The sequence below is a fragment of the Castanea sativa genome, chromosome 9 (assembly GCF_040712315.1).
Source record: "Castanea sativa cultivar Marrone di Chiusa Pesio chromosome 9, ASM4071231v1".
NCBI classification, from domain to species: domain Eukaryota; kingdom Viridiplantae; phylum Streptophyta; class Magnoliopsida; order Fagales; family Fagaceae; genus Castanea; species Castanea sativa.
Window position 1 is genome coordinate 38,145,873 of NC_134021.1, and position 21,052 is coordinate 38,166,924.

General features: G+C 34.6%; 1 protein-coding gene across 1 annotated transcript; it reads left to right on the forward strand.

Moving 5' to 3' along the window:
* The first annotated feature begins 3,828 nt into the window (after positions 1-3,828).
* On the forward strand, positions 3,829-5,288 carry LOC142610991 (metacaspase-9-like). Its single transcript, XM_075782982.1, has 2 exons — positions 3,829-4,303; positions 4,571-5,288. The coding sequence occupies exons 1-2, from the start codon at positions 3,949-3,951 to the stop codon at positions 5,164-5,166; spliced, it is 951 nt and encodes a 316-aa protein (XP_075639097.1). The 5' UTR covers positions 3,829-3,948; the 3' UTR covers positions 5,167-5,288.
* Positions 5,289-21,052: the final 15,764 nt, after the last annotated feature.

Here is a 21,052-nt window from a genome sequence, read left to right on the forward strand (position 1 = left end):
AAAAACCCTTGGGGCCATGGTCCATGGAAATTATGAGTCCAACTTTGTAGTGACAACTATTACAGCCAGGTGGCTCGGATTAACAAGAAAACAATGATTTTGTAGAGTTTCGTTTCTTTTTTTTCTTAATTTTTGACCAAATTATTAGAATATCAAGCCGTGTGAAAAGGGTTCAGTTCCCCCCCCCCCCCCCCACCCTCTCCAAAACTGAATTTCGCAATCAAACCGTATGGAATGGGTCGTCACCCTTCACTTCATCAGTCCCTTTCACAATGAAATTTCAGACATAATTTTTGGTCCAAGGTTATTGTTAGGATAGCAAAGCCATCTAACAATAAGCCTACCGATACAAACACAACCTTTTTTTTTATTATTATTTTTTTATTTTTACAATTGTTAACCTAGTTTATTGTGATTATTGTATTAGTATGTGTGATAGATCCATATGAAAGTATCACAACAAATTCCCATCAATAGTTTAAAAAAAAAAAAAATGTTATGCACCAATATAGTAGCTAATTAGCTTCCACGTAATAAAGTATAGAAAGTTTACTCGAAACTTCACACTTAACATACTCCAAAAAAAAAAAAAAAAGTCCCACATAATTATTATTTTAGTAAATTAAAAAAAAAAATTGACTAGTATTTCAATAATTTGTTGTTACCTTTATAAGTGAACTGACTTGGCTTTGAACCAGTCAATCAATAAATCTATATACACTTTTCTGTTTCAAGATTCAAAGACCTAGCATTTGATTTTGAAAACATAAATTTCTTTGTGAATAATTATGTCCTTTTGAAAATGTCGTGGGCGTGGGGCTTGGAACATATATAGTGGGTTGCTTCTAATTTACGTATGAAGTGATAATAATGGCAAGAGCTTGACCCGGTAGACTTTTGGACTTAGAAGGAATAACATCCAAAATGTGCTTTCACCTCTAGTATGACGTGCATTATGTGATGTTCCCAAACTCCTACTTTGATTCCTTTGTCTAACTTATATTTTTGCTACGAATATTCAATGTCACATTGATATGAATCACCATTTTTACTAATAAGTATCATTGGCTTAGAGTTATTAGTAGACCTGTCAAATCAAAATTGGAACTTCAACTTCACGTTTACCCTAAAAACGTGTTGACTAGTCCAACTTGAATTATCTGATATTAAAATCCCCCCTCTATCTATCTCTCTCATTGGTGTTGCAGCGTGCATGGTCATCATAATAACGAGGTAACGATTCAATTTTTGTTTTTATGGACCGGTTTTTCAAAATGGCCCACTTTACTGCTTGTAAGATGACCTCAATGCAATTAGTGTCACTCAGCTTTACTTTAGAAAGGACTATTGCCTCCCTGGCTTGCCACAATCAATTCTTTTAGATTGCGATGTGTGTTTTCTTTGTCATTTTGGCATTGCTTATGGTGTTTGGCTAACACCACACTTAATTTTAGTAGTGCCTATCATCCTCAAACTGATGGTCAAACAGTAGTGGTAAACCGTTTTTTGGGCAATTTACTTCAAAGCTTAGTGAGTGATCATCTTAAATCATGGGATCAGCACTTGTACTAGGCAACATTTGCTTACAACTGTTTTGTTAATCGTAGCATTTTATTCAGCCCCTTTGTTATTACTTATGGCTACAACCCACATGCACCACTTGATTTGGCTCCTATCCTTGACTTGAAGCAAGTCAATATGAAAGCTGAGGATTTAATCACATAAATTCAAGAAATTCATATGGCTACTGCTAAGCACTTATAAGAGACTTCTACTAAGTACAAACAAGTTGCTGACAAGAAATGTCGAGTAGTAGAATTTGAGATTGGTGATTTTGTTTGGGCAGTTTTGACCAAAGATCGCCTTCTTGTGGGAGAGTACAACAAACTAGTTGCTAGAAAGATTGGTCCTTTGGAAATCTTGAGAAAATTAACTCTAATGCCTATTGGTTGAAATTCCAAGTCATATGCGTACATCTGACTCTTCAATGTTAAGCATCTTGTACAGTATCGGGGAGAGAATTCTAATCCAAACTCCAAACTCGAGGACAAGTTTCTTCCAACCTAGGGAGGATGATGCAAATCACGTTATGAAGAACAAAGATTTTTTTTTTTTTATTGTTTTCCATTTCCTATTTGAATTAGGATTTATTTACTCTATTACATTGAATTAAAATCCTTTTCCTAGTTGAATTGAGATTTTAATTTTTTTTTTCTTTTCTTAGTTAAATTGTTTTTCCTTTATCAAGTACAATTAGGTTTATTATTTCTTTTCCTAAAAGGAGTATGATAACTTCTTGTAGCCTAATATTATGCGTTGGTTTAATAAACCTACTTCTATAGGGTGTTGGTTTAATATTATGCATTTATTAATAAAAGTTTGCTAGAGAGATTTTCTCTATTACTTTGCCTGCTAGCCTAGTTTTCTTGTAGAACTTAGGTTTCGTGGAAGAGTTGTAGTAATTGTGTATTATAGATTTTGCTTCTACACGCCTATGTTGCATCAATTATTTTCAATTGACATTTAATGTATTTATCAATCAAAAGAAAAATCTTCATTTAAAAAAAAATACACACATTTCAGATGCAACTTGATCTATGGATTTAACAACCACAAAGTGACAAAGATAAGTTTAAATAGAGCGTGACCACACCCGACAAGAGGGGATGGAGTTTGGTTGCCTCATGTATGTACCCAAATGATGTTATTTTTATATAATTACAAATTACCATTATAATTCTTCTTAGTTTTGTATTTTTATTTTATTTTAATGCATCATTAGATACATTGAGATTTTGTTTTATTGTTTTGTTAAATAATTTGTGGTTTGTATAAGTATTTTATATTTAGATTTTATTATTGAGTATTATTCCTTGGTAAAGGTATTTTTGCTTTGTGTATATTGGTACATTGAAATTTATGTTATTGTAGTGTTAAAATTTTTAGTGTAAAATCCTCAGGGAATTTCGTAAATATTCCTTCCAAACTGAGAAGGTTCAAAACAATTGTGATTTATTGTTGTTGTTGTAGATTAATTTGTGAAACCAAGCCTAGATATTAAATACAGGAGACTTGTAACTTGTAATAGAAGGAAAAAAAAGAAGAAAAAAGAAGATTTGTAGGGTAGTACCTCATGTGAGAATTAGTTTGGGCGGTTGGACTTGGGAGCACTGGAGTAAATATTGATGTTTGCTTGTACGCAAGGCAGCTCCAAGCACATAAAGCGTATATGTAAGGCTTACTGCAAAAAAAGATGAAAAACTAAATACAGTAAAATGGCAAACGTTCCTTCTTTTTTCTTTTTTTTTTCTTCCCTGTCATGGGATGACATTTTGAGCCGCAAAGTTGAGTATTACAACCTCATTAAAGACCAAATAATTTATGTAAATTATATATTGAAGTGGTCATTTTGTAATCATGTGTTAGGACAGAAAGCTGTAAAGGCAAAAACTATCACACTTGAAAGAGGTGTTGAATTCAAACCCATGGAAGAATGGACATTTGATTAGAGGATTACAATAATCTTTGGATGGATAAATTATTATAATCACTAACCAATAGAAGGACAAAATGAAAAAAAAAAAAAAATTCCATACTGTCACACCATAGTGCTCTTGCTTGTGAAGTATGACAGCTATGTATTATGACTGTAAAATATAAATAAATCAATAAACAAAATGGTAGATGCGTACAACCCTTAAACTATCCCAATTTTATGGAAGTTGAAGCCTTGAAGCATGTTTCTTTCTGCTCAAATGTGTACTTCCCATCCTTGGAAGCCAATTAATAGGACATCATAGGTTGCTTGAATCAAAAATCGCATGTGAATCATGACACATGAGGAATTATAAAGCTGAAACTTTGTGAGAGATTAAATGAAGAACCAAAAACCATTTAGAAATTCAAAGACAAACATCTTATTGGTTTTCACTCAAATTGCCTGCAAAAATGGAGAATGGAAACAAGAGGCTAGCTGTTTTGGTTGGTTGCAATTACCCCAACACCCCACATGAGTTAAATGGATGCATAAATGATGTTTTGGCCATGAGAGACGTGCTTGTTAAACGGTTTGGGTTCGATCACAGCCATATTGAGCTCTTGACTGATGCACCTGGTTCATTAATCATGCCCACTGGTGCTAACATTAAGAAGGCACTTGATCAGATGCTTAAGAAGGCTGAACCTGGTGATGTCCTATTCTTTCAGTATAGCGGACATGGAACAAGGATTCCATCAGCCAAACCTGGGCATCCCTTTAGGCAGGATGAAGCAATTGTGCCTTGTGATTTCAATCTAATCACTGGTATGTACCATCATGATCCCTTGTCTTTCTTTTTGTATATTATCCACAGTACTAAATTTCCAGGCTTGTTTGCTGATAAAGCTTTTGGCACTTTCAATTAGTACACTTGGACATGATGCAATAAAAGATTTTCTCATAAAACATTACTCAACATTTGTTAGCAATGCTTTTGCAATTCTTTTGAACCTCTTATTATCGCAAGAAAGTTTTCTCATTGTCAATCTGTCATACTAAACTTAATAGAAATTAATGCCACTAAATATGTAGATGTGGACTTCCGGCAATTAGTGAATCTCCTGCCAAAGGGAGCAAGCTTCACAATTCTCTCAGACTCATGCCACAGCGGAGGCCTAATTGACAAAGAGAAAGAGCAAATTGGACCATCTTCTGTCACCAATGACGGCACATTGCAGCAATCATGTAGTCCCAAGACCATTCCCTTTGAATCAATTCTACAACATCTAACATCACAGACAAGCATAAACACATCTGATATTGGCACTCATTTGTTAGAATTATTTGGAGCCGATGCAAGCCATAAGTTTCATTTACATCCACATGAGCTGGACTTGTCTGAATCATTGAAGACAGACGAAGGAGTTCTTCTTAGTGGGTGCCAAGCCAATGAGACTTCTGCAGACATGAACCCAATGATGACCGGAGGAAAGGCATATGGAGCATTCAGTAATGCTGTCCAGATGGTATTGAAGGATCATTTAGGTTCACTCAGCAACAAAGAAGTTGTGCTGCTAGCTAGGAAGTCTTTAGAGGCAGGAGGCTTTGCTCAACACCCTTGCCTCTACTGCAGTGATGGAAATGCTGATGCTCCTTTCTTATGGCAACCGCAGGGCTCAGGTTTATGAGGCATTGAGTGGTTTGTGCATGCTTGGTTTGATATATGGTTACTAACATATTATTTCTATTGAAATTTAATAAAAAGGCAATAATTAAAGTGGTACCTAATAAGGGGCTTGGGAAAAAGAAATTACTTGTACAATCACTTTCTTTACATTAGAATTAATGGTACTCTTAACAAGAGCCTTGAAGCTCAACTGGATTGGCACCTCTTGGCGCTTTCAATAGAGACATCCCCAAGTTTCAAATTCCCCACCCCAACTATGTAATATATATACCAAAAAAACAAAAACAAAAATTAATGTTACTCTTCAAGTTCAAGAACAATTGGAGTAAAAAGGAATTTCTAGTAGCAGTCAATCATTTATTCCAGCTCAATTCATACCAAAGCACAATTATAAAGCAACAGCCATCTTAAATTACAGATTTTCCCTAAAGTATAAACTAAGAAATGTAGAATTTAATTATTTAATATGATTGTATAAAAACCTATCAACATAAAGGCCTTGTCTTGCCACTGGCCTCACTGTCCACTTCTATCATCTACAGAAAAGGGTAGGCCCCGACATGTGGGCACCTAAAAATTGTCCTAGATCCTAGTTATTTGACTTGTTTTCATATATAACCAAAATCAGAACAACACTAAAGTTCATATGACTTATACCAAGAAACTCGAACACTTGGCTGCACGTCATTCAAGAGGCACAAAACAATTCATTTTCCCATATTCGAGGGCCACAAATATGAGATTGCCTTCAAAATGGTGATTTAGTTTATAAATGGGTTGTGTCTTCACTAATATATACTAGAAATTAGCAACCCATTGAAGATGATTCTTTATTTAGGGTGAAGGAAAGGCTGAGCATCAAATAATTAAGGTTTAATCTGTGCACGCAGCAGAAGTTTTCATGTTTCCCAATCATCACCACGATCTCCACATGCTCCAAGTGCTTGTTAATACGTGAGAACCATAAGAACGAGCACCCAGACACACACATAGCAAGACCCTGGGTTTCTCAGTTGTTAAGAATAAGCACACACAGAATTTGAGCAAAGAATAATGGTACATACTATGAACTGTATATGCTCAATATAATTTTCTGTACCTTGAAACATAGTAAGGCCTGATTATATTTATTTAGGCCATAGAACAGGAAAATCGTTGATTGAGACTAAAACTAAGGACACAATAATGGTCCTTAGTTCTAGCTCAATAGCCGTTACATACATCCCTCCTCAAACTCGATCGAGGTGGTGGAGAGGAAGCTATCTTGAGTTTGGAGACCATCCTGCCTTGTTGGAGGTGCCATCAAATTTAGTGATAACTAGTCGTGCAATTGTGCATTGCGCGTGATAATTTTTTTTTATGATAGTGATATTATTATTAAGGGCAAATTACAACTTACCCACCTGTGGTTTGGTTGAAATTTAAGTTGCCTACCTATGGTTTAAAATTTGACACTTTACCTACTTGAGATTTGACCAAAATTTAAGTTGCCTACCTGTGGTTTGAAATTCCATGATGAAAGTGTTTCGATGGATAGTTTTTTATCTTATTTAATCTTGTATTTTTATGTTTATTGTGTTTTTAGAGAAGAGAGACATAAAAGTGGAGCAAAATTACATATTTAGCTCTGTTTTAACAAATATGGGTTATAGAAATCAAACTAAGCTAACCTCAGGTGGGTAAAGTGTTAAATTTCAAACCACAGGTAAGCAATTTAAATTTCGACCAAACCACAAGTGGGTAAATTGTAATTTTCTCTATTATTAATATTTTTCTATGTATTACTACTAAAGCTGCATTATATATATATATATGTGACCAATATATTGCAGGATTCATGTTGATTGGAGGTTTTGGTCATGGAATTAATTTTGTATTATTAGAGATTAGTATTTGGAATAGAATGAGGAAATTTTATTGTAGATTTTTTTTTGAAACATAATTTGTATTATACTCGGTTGGCTAATTTGTACATTCCCAAGTCAATTGAGCACATTTTGATTGTTACATGTAATTCTTCGTTTCCATAAGGTAAGGGCATTCATGATCCCAATGACCCACTCCATTTTTCTTGCATGCTTGGTTATTTGGGATGCAAAATGTGTTTGTTCCAAAAGTTGTATGTTGAAGGATCGTCGATAATTTAGCAGCAATAGTTTTCCATCTAGTTGATTTAGAATTGATAACAGTAGTTGTATTCCCTCATCTTTTGGTTCACATAATTGCCAATCCATATTTGCATTTTTGTCTCCTTCTATGTTGGCTTGAAGAAGGATTTCTTTTCCCGCTTTGGTTTGATCTTGTATAAAATATTTGTGAACTCCAATCCAAAATAGTGCTTGTTTGTTTCTAGCCCTAAAGCATTGATGAATGAGTTTTTCTTCATCCTTTCAAAGGAATAAAGGATTTTAGAGCAATCTAGTTAGATTAATGTGGTGAAGATCTTTTTTTTTTGTTAGCCGATTGAATTGCATGCAGCTATTTTTTTAAAACATAAACAGTCATATAATAAGGATGACACATGAACATTGTTATCATCACAATTGCAATATTGGATCCATGAAGTCAAAGTTTTTCTTTTTCAAAAATATAAAAATGACTCTAGAACTGTGCATGACATCATTGCATAAAGTTAATCAAAAGAGAAAGTATAGGACTACAATATTTTGTGCTACAATTTTGGATGTGGTAGATTGTGATTAATAGAGAAAAAGTGAAGAGTCCATGTGAAAGTAACAAACATTAGTTGTGAATTTAAATATATGTATCTCATTTTGATGTTACCTAAAAATTTTGGTGATTGTCTTCCAACATTAGAAAATATTTCGAGCAATAATTTTGTAGGTAATTCATGTTGTATGCTCAATTTTTGTGATTGTGTAAAGAGTATTTTTGAGAAATTTTTGGTTTGTATTTTTGAAGTTGTTTAGGATTGTAATTTATAGTATTTTGCTTGCTTTATGGATGAGTGAACCGTTTCAATTATTTTATTCATAATTTTCATTGTTTAGTTATAAATATCTAAATTAAAGCATAAGAATGCATAAATGCAAATTTAAAACCATCCATGATGAAAATGTATAGACAATTTTTTGCATTTCTAGATTTTGCATGAATTATTTTTTAATTTTCTAGTTATAAATATCTAAATTAAGTAGATGAACTTTTTCAAATTTTTTTTTTTAAATAGATGTGATGATGTATGAAAATCAGTAGGCTGAAATGCCTCAGACTATAATAATGGCAATAAGTCTTGAAAAGAAAGGAAGAAACGTCAAAGGTGATTGGTGTAACCCGGCCAAGGACCTTTTGACGGTTAAGTCAGTTTTCTCTCTAGGATACAAAGATAGAAAATAGTGAATGGGTAGAACTTACCTTGAGTGGATGGGATTCACTCCTTTTGTAGAGAGTTAGAAGTGAGTCTACTTGTTTGGATGCACAACCATCGTGGGTGATGTTGGTGGTTAATAAAGAAAATGAGATATGTGGAGCAAAGTACGTCGAATTCCTTCCACATATCAAGCAACGTGTCGTATTCTGTTTATGTGAAACCAATGGAGGATTTTCCATAAAAAAATTCACAAAGTATAATTTGGTCATCCATGTATTTAGTCGTCTGTAGATAAATTTGTCCATGGAGAACTTCCTTCACTCAATCACATGTTTATCAATGGACAAGTGTTTGCGCATGTTCTCATTCTCGAATGACTTGATCTAGGCATGGTTAAACTCTAGATGACGACCAAGGATGAGTGACACTTAGTTGATCCCCATTAGTTGCCCCCTTATCCTTGTGTTGTCTATCATTATTGCTTTAACACTCTTTCTCTTTCTTTTTCTTTTTTTGAATTTCAAAATTTTGAATTTTTGAATTCTACCTTTGATGATGACATGTGGCATGATCTTGAGGTCCATCCATCATGTCATTTCATTCTTCAAGGAAAGCACCATGTGGCTTCTTTTGTGGTCGCGTCATTTCCTATGACCAGCTTTGTTGCCTATAAATAGTAGAATTTCTCTCCTACCCTCTCACATTTCTCATATTTTCTTCTTTGACATTTGTCGTCTAGCACCTCATCTAGAAGGCCTCTTTCGTCTTTAGGCCTTCTTCGTTTAGAGCCAGGTATTCTCTCAATCTCATCTTTAGGTTTTCCTTCAATTTTTCACAATGTCTAAAATCGTAGTATCTTCGTCTAGTAATAGTGATGATAGAGAAATAGACGAGTATCACAATAGTTCTAGTGGAGGCTCTAGTGATAGTGGTAGTAGTAGAGGTAGCAGTAGTAGTGGAGGGAATACAACAGATGAGCAATACAGGTCCAGAGTTCCCAGGGTCCCATTGGAGGTCCTCCAAGAGGAGTTAAGGACGAGGGTGGATTCTAGGTCATATGCTGGCACGTCTGCAAATGCCCCATCGTCTTCTTCTTTAGGTGAAGAGGAGACCGTGTTTAGTTGTGCAGTTGGGGTCCCCTCTAAAACCAATGAGAAAAGACTTACTTCAATTAGGAGTTGATACCAAATCCCAAAAGACCTTAATCCTGAATTGGCCATTTGTGGTGAATGGTGTTGTGAACCTCGTTTTGGGGTAGGTATTTATGAGGCCTACCTCAGGATCGCGCCACGTGTCAAGATGAATATGTAAAATCCTCTCACACATTATTCTTACAACCAAAGAAGGTGCCATTTCACTCATTGTTTTACTACATGATTGATGGTCTTGGTATGTGGCTTAAGAGATCCTTCCTTCCCCTTCTAATTTATTTTAGAGACCGTAGCAAGATTTCTTTTTATATAATAAGTGCCTAATGTTTTGTCTAATAATAAAGAGTCCTCCTAGAAACACAAAAATTCTCAATAATTTCACAAAATTATTAAATTACTTTATTACCTCACTTACACATAGGTCATTAAACAAAATTAAAGTCATATTTGTTATGGGTCCATGCAATAGCAAAGCAAAATAAATTTATAATCAGGAAATGATGAGGGTAGGAAATAAATTAACTTGTGTCCGTTACTTGCATTAATGGTAAAATAACAGTTGTGGAGCAACCAAATAGCAAGTTGATTCATTTTCTTGATTGTAGTTTCATTTCCCAATCTATTGGAAAAATATAAGTTTTAAAATAGCTAAGGGATGCTCTTATCAAGACATTTCAACAACTTCCAAATTTGTGCCTCTGAAAGCTCATCCAAGTTTTTCTCTGTCAAATTTTGTTACTCATCTGTCAAGTTTTTCTCTGTTCAAGAAGCATAGCATTAAAACACGCAAAAAGTATGTGTGCCAGCAAAGGAAAATGTGTGAATTTTATTTATTGATTTTTTTATGTTTCAACATCTGACAAATATTAATGTTGAAACCAAAAGGGAAAATCCAAAGTACATTAGAATCAACAAAGCAATGAATTGGTAGAATTGTTACAATTTTTTCCCATTAGTTTCATTTCTCAATCTATCAAAAATATATCTCAATCTTCAAAAAAGTAATGCATGCATTTATCAAGACATTTCTACAGCTTCCAAATCTGAGCATCTGAAAGCTCTGTCAAGTTTTTCTTTGTCAAAATTTGGTTATTCATTTCCTCTACTGTCTTGACCCAAAAGAATGAAAGTGTCAAAGAGATAAGTGTAGAAAGAATGTGTAAGCATATCAAACTAATCCTCTTACTCCATCTTGGTCTCCCAAATTAATTGTAAGTTAACAACTGCCAAAAATAAGACATTATAAGATGTAATTTTTACAAGTTAACATTAATGACCAAAATATTACTAAATATTAGAAGAGGCGGGTACAAACCTTGCAAAAGGAATTCTTCCAAATTTGCGCCTCTGAAAGCTCCGTCAAGTTTGCTGAGTTCCATACATATGGAAAATGATGCAAAAGATTTGACTCCAGATATTTATGGCTGTTTAAATGAACTATATTCATGAATACATCTCTAAAGTGGACTCACTTAAAGTCAAGTTTAAGGTATGTAATCGACTTCCTTCAAAGACAATATACTAATTTAGGGAAAGTAACCTATCATAGAAACCACACTCACGTAGTTCCCCAAAATGCAAATATCTTGATGTATTAAACCGTGCTTTGTAACAAAACTTGTATTTAGCAAGCTTTTCAATGCAGACAACAAAAAAAAATATCCAATAGGAAAAAAAGAAACTTGAACATTTCAAGCAAAGAGTAGTATGGCAAACAGTACATTTTTCATCAACATACATGCTTAAATATTAACAATCTCCATTTAATACATAAAAGGTGACAAATTTAATATATAGATTCGATATAGCTACATGATTGTTACAATGTCATATGAATCTATTGATTTATATGACATTGTAATTTTCTTCAGCTTTTGTCAGTATTGAACCAAAAGACAGAGCAATTCATTAAAAACCCCAGCAATCAAAACAGTCATCCACATCACAGCAAGGCAATTCATTCACTGAACAATGTCGTATTTCTTTTGTTTAATTCTTTTGAATACATAAACTAAAGAAACAATCCATCTTGTGGGACACTATGGAAGGTGACGATGTGCCTCTTGCATCACAGCTTGTGGCATGAAAGTTGACCCACAATGTTTCGTATGAAAGTTGATAAGTATAAACGTTGTGTTGGAACTTGTTCTTCAGGTTTTTCACTATTGAATCTTTTAGAAATAAGATAATGTCTTTTACATTATATTTTGGTAGTAAAACTGAACAGCCTACACAATTCATATAATTCAAAACCGAGCAGCAATTCATTACGAATAATCTATTGGTGGTTTTGCTACCAAATCATTGCTATGGAAGGGGATGATGTGCCTCCTGCATCATAGCTTGTGGCGAGATACAATGTTTTGGATGAAAGTTGACCTAGGCTTGGTATTAAGTTATTAACATGTTGGTCATGGTTGCAAATTCAGAATTTGAGTTGGGTCATGACATGTTTTTGTAATAATCAGTGCTAATGATATTTACATGGTATATATGGAGTCTTTTTAATATTTTAGTTTTCACTTTAACAATGTAGAAATTTAGTCATGAATGATTGAGTGTTTATATGTTACACATTTCTGCAAATCTTTTCAACACATCGCATAGATTAGCGATTACTACAAATAATAATCGTTCAATCACTTTAATTTTAAATTTGGGTTTGGTTAAGATTAAAATCCAACTTATATATGAATACTTCTCAAATTATTTCTTTATGGGACGTACAATTTTACTCTTATATAGCCTTTTTAAATAAATAAACAAATAAAAACAATCTCAAACAAATGCAAAGTCATTGAAAATTAATATTTCATCACTAAATCAGGGGAAAAAAAAAAAACAAAAACATGGTATACAAAAAAAATTAGGCAAGAGCTTATTTAAATTACACAGTTGTTTTAATCTGCAGAAAACCAAACATTTTTTCGCTCAGACAAATCACAAATAACAACTAAAGTGACATAGGAATTTATTCAAATTACAAAAGAGCCATAATAGAAAGAAACTAATGGTTACATTCTTTGAAAGATGACAGGTATAAACGCTGTGTTGGGAATTTTTAGTATTGAATCTATTAGAAATAAGACAATCCGAATAGCCTACACAATTCATATAAATCAAAAGATAATCAATTGGCGGTATTTCTGTAGTGAAGGTGGGGAGATTTTCACGGTTTCAAATTGCATCAGATTCCTTCCCTTCATGGTTGTAGACTCTCTAGGTATAGCAGAAGTAAAACAATGTGAAACCGAATAGCAGAAGTTCAAACCGTATGGTTGTCCTTCAAACCATCAAAACAGAGCTCCCATTAAGAACCACAGCAATCAAAACAATCATCCACGCCACAACATGAAAGAGTTAGTAACAAAATGTACAACTCAGAGCTCCAATTAAAAGCCCTAGCAATCAAAATTTCAGCATAACAATCATCCACACCACAACAAGAAAGAGGTAGTAACAAAATGTAAAAAGGGAAACAAAAAACATCAAGCAAAAGAATGGAGCACAAAAAGAACTGGGATTTAGAGATACCTTAACCGAATGATCCAAGTTCTGTCAGTATTTATATACTGTGAGGAGAGGAAAACAGAAAGGAAGGAAGACTAATAGGCGGCTGTTACTATGAAACCGTATAGCAGGAAGGTGGGGAGATTCTCACTGTTTCAAATGGTATCAAATTCCTTCCCTTCATGGTTTCAAACTTTCTGGTTTTCGTTAGGTTAAAACGATGTGAAACCGTATAGCAGAAGTGAAACAATGTGAAACCGTATAGCAAAGTTCGATTTCTCCATCGCGACACCGGCTGAGCTGGATAAAATGTCCACGTAGATTACAAACTCGAGTGCATTGGAGTCATTTTAAGAACTCAAGTCTAATAGACTCGATTTGTGTTCAGCCGTCCACGTGTCCCAAACACTCAAACTCCAAGATCACTCACACCGAAACACCCTTAAACAGCTCGCAGATCACACTCAAACTCCCAAAATTCGAAATCACTCAAAATCTCACTCATCTCTCACTCTCAAACATCACAAAATCACAGAATCTCAGAATTCAAACATCACAAAATCACAGAATCTCAAAATCTCCCTCATCTCTCACTCTCAAACCACAGACGCTCAAACCCACTCAAGCACGAGACTCTCCCTCAGTCTGTCATTCTCCTCTCAACTCATCGGCGGCTTGACCTCATCGGTGGCTCGGTCTGTCGTCGTTGGCTCCGGTCGTCATCGGTCTCTGACCCACCATCTCTGCGAGCCCAGCACCTCTCTCACTCTCAGGTAATTGATTCATCCTTGGTTTTTTTTTTTTTTTTTTGTTTAAAGGGTTTTGTACATATAGCTTATTTGAACTGATTGATTGGTGTAACCAAATCTTAATTTCAAAGTTTTAGGTTTAAAGCAAGCATAAAATTGCATTGTTGGTACTTGGTAATAGTACCAGAGAAGGGGTCTAAAGGAGCCATTGTAGTGTGAACTTTAGGTATAATATTTTTAGGATTTTAGTTTCCATGGGGACCAATAAATCGAGTCTCCTTTACTCGAGTTACTGAATTTAGCTTTCTTACATTTTGTTAGTTAACCGGAGGAATTTAATTTTATTGCTGAAATTGTCATTCTTCATTACGTGTAATAAAGTTGCTCTATGGATTTTTTTAGTTTTTTTTTTTAATTTTGAAAATTTAGGTGAAATTATTTTTGGAAATTGAGGTTAGAATCTTGCTAGCCTTTATTAAAAATGTTGCCATTTTTGGCGCTTGACTACCGTGGAGAGTTGAATTTAATGCTTAGGTTTGTTTGGATATATTTTTTGTATTTTTTTTTTTGATAAGTAAAATGAGGCAGTGCAAAAGTATTCCTTTATAATTATTTATTAGTATTATTTTTGCCAATGAGAGTTTCGGAGTAATTCTAGGACCGCATTCTTTTGTAAAATTGTATTAATTTGATGCGAACTGGTAATAAAACAAAGTAATATTCACTGATTGAAAGCATTGGTTATATGGTTGGGACTTTGGGATTAAACTGATTTCAGTAAATTTTTCATAGCATAAATTTATATAATTTGTATTGGCCTGAAAATGTTGCCAAATGTGGGTCTTGAGTACTGTGAAGAATTGAATTTAATGCTTAGTTTTGTCTGCACAGAAGTCTTTTGTACATGTTATTAATTTAGCCCGGAATGGTTATAAAACACAGATATATTCTTAATATGGTTTGGGGGGTTAAACTGAACTTAATACACTTTTCGCAGAATAAAATTATATCATTTGTCTTGGTCTGAAGCAGGATTGATAAGCTGAGAACTATGGGTGTAGCTCATTGACCTAAAACCCATTTGATTGAGAATTCAATGTTGAATTTATCAATGGCAGGACTATCTGGCAAATCCTGCAACAACTGACCTGGCTTACAGTGTGATTCTAGACCATACAATTGCAGAGAGGGAGCGCAGGTATGTTGTAGCGATTTCGTTATTATTGTGTATTTGATTATACTCATTCCAACTACACGGTTTGTTTAGTATTCTACAGTCTTTAAGGGCTTCCTTAATGTGAATGTTAGTCAATACAAAAAGTTATTAACTTATTGGTCATGATGATGAGGTACAGCTGTACCGTGGTCAGTGGTGCCATCTTTATATGGATTCAGTTGTTTTTTTGCTGTAGACAACAGCATGCAACTGAATATACCTGGAATTGAAATTGAGAATCATATGATGATAAATGGCTTGATATAAGAAAATGAGTCTGATCATCTTGTTTCTTGCTATATAGCTTGTTGATATAGTAACAGATTTTTATCAAATGGTTCAGGGTATTCAACATGAATGGCATGGTATCCTGGTCTGGTGCCATATTTATATGATTGAGATGTTTCTAACACATAGTACCTTAGTTAACTTAGTGTAATTGGAATTGAATTAGAAAGCATTGTGATGTCTTCTAGTAGAAAGATTCTCAGAAATACTGGCTTACACATGTTTCTAAAAGATTTTGTAATATTAAAGTAGATATGAGCTGAATATGTTACATCTTTTTACAGAAATGGACACAAATATACATACATTAATGGCAGCCTTGAACTTACATTAAGGAGCTGTCCTGCATCAAACCTTAGTGTTTTACTTTTAGTATTGCAGACATAACATTTGAGTTTGACAGGATCATACATGCTGGAAGGCTCACTAGCATGATAAGAAATGGGCGAGTGAAAAAAGGCATCAAACCTTAGGGCTTTCTTGCAAGAAAAAAATAGTAAGAACATACAGCCAAAAAAAAGGGTGGAAGATTGCTAGGGTTGAAAGAGTGGCTTTAGAGCTCCATTTTTTTATTTATTTATATATATTTATGTATGTGTTCTTTTTGTGTTTTGGGGGAGGGGGGGGGGGGTGTTGAGGGGCTTTACAACTTAGAAAGCAGAGAAATCTCTAGCTCAAATGGCACTTGCACACCCCATGAGAATGGGGTGGATAGTGAAGTTGTGATTTCATGACCATGTACGTGCAATTTTCCAATAACAAATAGAGAAATATGGAACGGTTGTTGTTTGAGTTGAGAAATCAGTGGTGAAGCAGAGCACTTTTTGAGAAGCAGAAAATTAGAATAACAGAAGATGCAAAAGGGAAGGAAGATAACCTGCCTAACAAACCCAAACACTTAAAACTCTGTCAATAAAAGGTGGATAATTGTTGAAAAATATACAGAATTTTATGGATTTCAACTCTTAAATTCTTCCTTATCTTAATAGAATTAGAAGGTTCAATTTATAGACTACTTAATCACCACATACACAGTTGCTTAATACTAAAGAAAAAAAAAACTTAAATACTTTTTATTGACTCTTAGATACTCGGTTATCAAGATACCTATAAATAAATTACAAGTAGGACACTGTGCGCGAATTCCTGGAAATTGCAATTCTGCCTCTGCACACCAAAACTGACTTATAACTCTCAATTTTTATTTTTTCTCAAATAAGAAACTGCTTTGACTATAACCTCATAGTGTCATGATCTTCAAAACTTTAAAACTTGTCTACATCTAATGTCACCTGTGGACTGCACACATAAACGGTAAATTCCTAAATTGAAAGTTTGGCACAAAACCAAAGCAAAAAGCACCGTTTCCCATTCTCTTTATGGTGCATATTTCACTTTATTGAGTCCCAGTATTATTGCACTTTATTATATGTACTGGGTTTAACTAGGATTGAAGCTTCAGATGCCCCCCATCTATCCCAAACTGAGGGTAGGAGCATTGCTTGCCTTTATTAGAGCTATATTGTAAAATGAAAAATATAGTATATTGGCTTTACGAAAGTGAACACTCATTCTACAACAGACAGAAGGGCTGAGACATCCACTTTTAGCTGGATGAGTATGAATTATCTTGTGCATGTGCATGCTCACCCTAGAAAATTTATGTCTATGCAGCGTTTTTGGTATATATATTATAGTTATGTTTTTTTCCATGTGCAAAACTTGCTATTTGTGTCTTTTTCTATTTCTTGCGTTTGCTTTGAGCAAAGTATATTGGGTAATGTTTGTTACTACATTGACTCTTCTGAACTATATGAATTTTTTTCTTTTTCTGCACCAGCCTAGCTGTAGTTGCAAGGTGTGTGGCACTTTTGAAACGGTACCTTTTGAGGTATGTTCTTTATTTAATCTGGTTTTCAATTATAGCCAATACTTGGTGCAACAGTGCGTGGACCATCCTTGTTGTTCTGGCAATGCTATTTTGTTAAAGTCATCTTTTCTTTTTTGGTGAATTGTTAAGTTGCCTTTCAAATTTGCTTCTCAAGACTCTCAACAGAAAATTGTAACAAGAACCTGAATTATGGGCTGGGCTTGTTAACTGAGCATGGATAAGAAATTAGGCCAACAAATTGGACTGAACTGCTCCTTTCTTCTTCTCGTTCCTCTTCTTACTTTTTTTTTAAAAAAATTATTAAATTGGGTCGGGCCTTGGCCTTAATGAGTCTCTTTGGACCCGCATGACTTAACCGGCAAAATCTCAGTCTTAGGTACTGAGAGTCAACCCGTCAAAACTGCAAATGCACGGGAGAGACGGCAGTCTGGCAAAGTTTTGCAAACAACTTCGCGGCAAGCCTCTGCCCAAACGGCAATTTAGTTATTGTATGGTTAGTTACAAAGAAGTGAATGGATTTAGTTCTTGACAGCTTGTTCCTGCATAAGAATTTCAAATTTTCATGAAAATAGTTCCATATTTGCAAGGAATTTGCACATAAATTAAATTCATAATTATGTGAAACCAGATGTACTTGAATTTGAACATGCAGAGTGTGTGAGTGAGGTCGTTCTTTTATGCTCTAGTGAAAGATTAATTAATTAATTTTTTTTTTAATTTCAAAATTAATTACAATATAGCTATTTGGTTGGAAATTGTTAACTCAATATTTTACTTCGTCTTTCATAATTTCACATTGAGTAGACAATATGTATATAGATTTGTTGTTTTTAAGTGAGAGCTACATGGGTTGGGCTAGGCTTGACAAGTTAGAGGGTGAGGGAGATTCCAGGTGTGGGATGTTGAGAATGCAAATAATGTCCATGACCAAGTTTCATTCATGCAAATGCTCCCAAAACCAATTGCATCAAAGAGATATCAAGACAATTTTGTTCTGATGGGTCCCTTTCTGTAGGCAGAATAGGAACATTGATCATTAAGTCCATGATCCAGTGAGTGACAGTTTTTTGCCTACTGCTGTTTGGTTTCATTCCTTGTGATCTCAATCTTATGTTCATGTCCTAAAGTTTATGGGTCCCTGATGGCTTGTTTATGGGTACATGATTTTCCTGAGTTTTGTTTTTTGTTCTCATTGAGTCCACATATATATATGCCTTCCCCTTTACCTAGGTGAATGAATTATATTGCATAATGGAAGTCACATGAAAAATCTAGTTATGGTTAACTTATCATATGAATCATTAAGTCCATTTTGAGGCATGGGTTACCTTCTACTGAACATGGTAGCAACCTTTTTATTTTAATTTTCTTCCTCCCTTCTTCATTTGGTTTTAATATTAGATCATTTAAAATAGAGATTTGAAGGTCTATAAGAATCCAATGGTTAAATCATTAAACTACACAAAAATTTTGAACTCTAGTGCATCATTATTGTAAACGAAACAAATGCCCGGAAGTATGAGTTTATGTTTTAGATTTTTGATGTTTGAAGTAGAGTGGCAAAATTAGCTTTAGACTCCAATTGTTAATTAAATTTCAAGGAGCGATGAAAAAAACTTAGATGAAGTCCCATGCTTCGTGTTACCGTTTTGGTAGTTGCTACAGTGAAATCGAGTCTAAGAAACTCAAAATGTTAGTTTGCTGATTAGTTTGAAAACGATGTTAACTAACGTATATGTTTGAAAATGGGTGTCTTATGCCAATTTTCTCCTTTTGGTTCTGTTTTTGTTTTAGGGAAATCGAGTGTTAAAGAGTCGAGTTCACGTGGAACTCAAGTTTCTGAGTTTCGAGTTGCTACAGTGAAATCGAGTTTAAAAATCTTGAGATGTTAGTTTGCTAATTAGTTTGAAAACAATATTAACTAACATATATGTTTGAAAATTATCTTTATATGCCAATTTTCTCCTTGCAATGTCACCCGAACTTACCTAGTAGTTTTAAGTTGATGTCTTCTATTTAGCTAGTTTTTCTATTCACTTGATTCTATCTTATTGACATAAATATTATCTCTTATGGAGCTTGTGTGCATAGTGGTATTTGGAGAATTGTGCAATGAATTAGGCTATACATTGAGATCCTTGCCAATTTATCTTGAACATGGGCTTATATTACTCTTGACTCCCTAAAATTTGTGTAGTATGGCTGCCATTACTAAGGTCGATGATGAGTTCGGTCCTGGTCCCAGGGTTCCTTCGGTGTTAAGGTTTCTAACAGAACATCGATCATCCGCTGTTTGGGAAGGCCAGGTAAAATTAAAATCGACGACCTGCTGAATTTCTATATTCTTTTCTTATCCTTTTACATTATGTTGATTTTTTTTTTCATTTCTAAAATCCTAAGTTTGTCAATGGTATCACTAGCTTTGAATGCATAGTAATGTTCTTGCAAAATGGTCTCTAAATAATTATCTACCTCTTATCATTTTCGTTTTAGGCTATACTCCTGATTTTGTTGATGTAATTCTTCTTGAGCATAATCTTAATCTTGATATATAGCTTTTGTATTTTTGGTTTTTGTATAAAAAAAATAAGGAGACTACAAACGCTTCGTTAAATAAGTTGTCATAAACTCATGGAAATTCCAATTGAAGAACTTATAGTCTATTTTCCCAACAATAGCTACAATCATTTATACAAAGGTAATGGCATATTACATCTCATCACCATGGTTCTATCATATGCAGGATCTGGGGGTATTGAAATGTCGTGGTCGTAATGAGGAGTTTCGAAAACGAAGCCCGATGGTGGATGATCACGTCCTCGACATTGTCAAGAGAATTGGATTAGAGGGACTGTATAGGACCCCATTTAGAGAGCTTGATCATAATTTGATAACGGCCTTTGTTGAGCGATGGCGGCCTGAAAACCACACCTTCCACCTTCCACATGGTGAGATGACGATCACATTACAAGACGTGGAGGTTTTGTTGGGGATTCCAATCGATGGTGAGGCAATTGTTGGAACTTGTGCCTTGAGGTGGGCTATTGAATGTCAGCAAATGCTTGGAATTGTTACTAATTCAGTGGTGCTTAAAGGACAGAGGATCCAAATCAAGAAGCTACTTGAAAAAATTGACCAAGGGTTGCCCGATGGTGCAGAAGAGGTTGCTGTGTATCAGTATGCACGGTGTTATATTCGAGCACTCCTAGGGGACACAATTTTCGCTGACAAGTCTGGCGATAGGGTGCATACGATGTGGTTGCAGATGTTGAGGGACCTTCACAATCCACCTCGGTACAGTTGGGGGAGCGCTTGCCTTGCATGGTTGTACAGAGAGTTATGCAGGGCAACCGACAAAAAAGCTAGTCAGATTGGTGGGGCCTTAATACTCGTTCAATATTGGGCATGGTCCAGATTCCCTTTTTTGTGCCCAAGGATGGACCTCCCACCAGATGGTGCATATGACCCACCATTGCCATCTTCGCCATTGTCTATTAAGTAAGTCTCTTCCTTAGCCGATTCTCTCTATTTTTTTTGGATCCATCATTTTAAACGATATGACACATTGAACTTAGCATTATTCAACTACTTAAGTTTTTGAACTTAGCATTACAAAATAATTGAACTTAGCATTATTCAAGTATTATTCTACAACTAAAGATGCATATGTAGTGTAGTAGTAGTATTTCAAGGAAAAACTCGATAAAATGTGGATTTTTTAAGCTTTCATCAGCATACATATCCTTTTTCT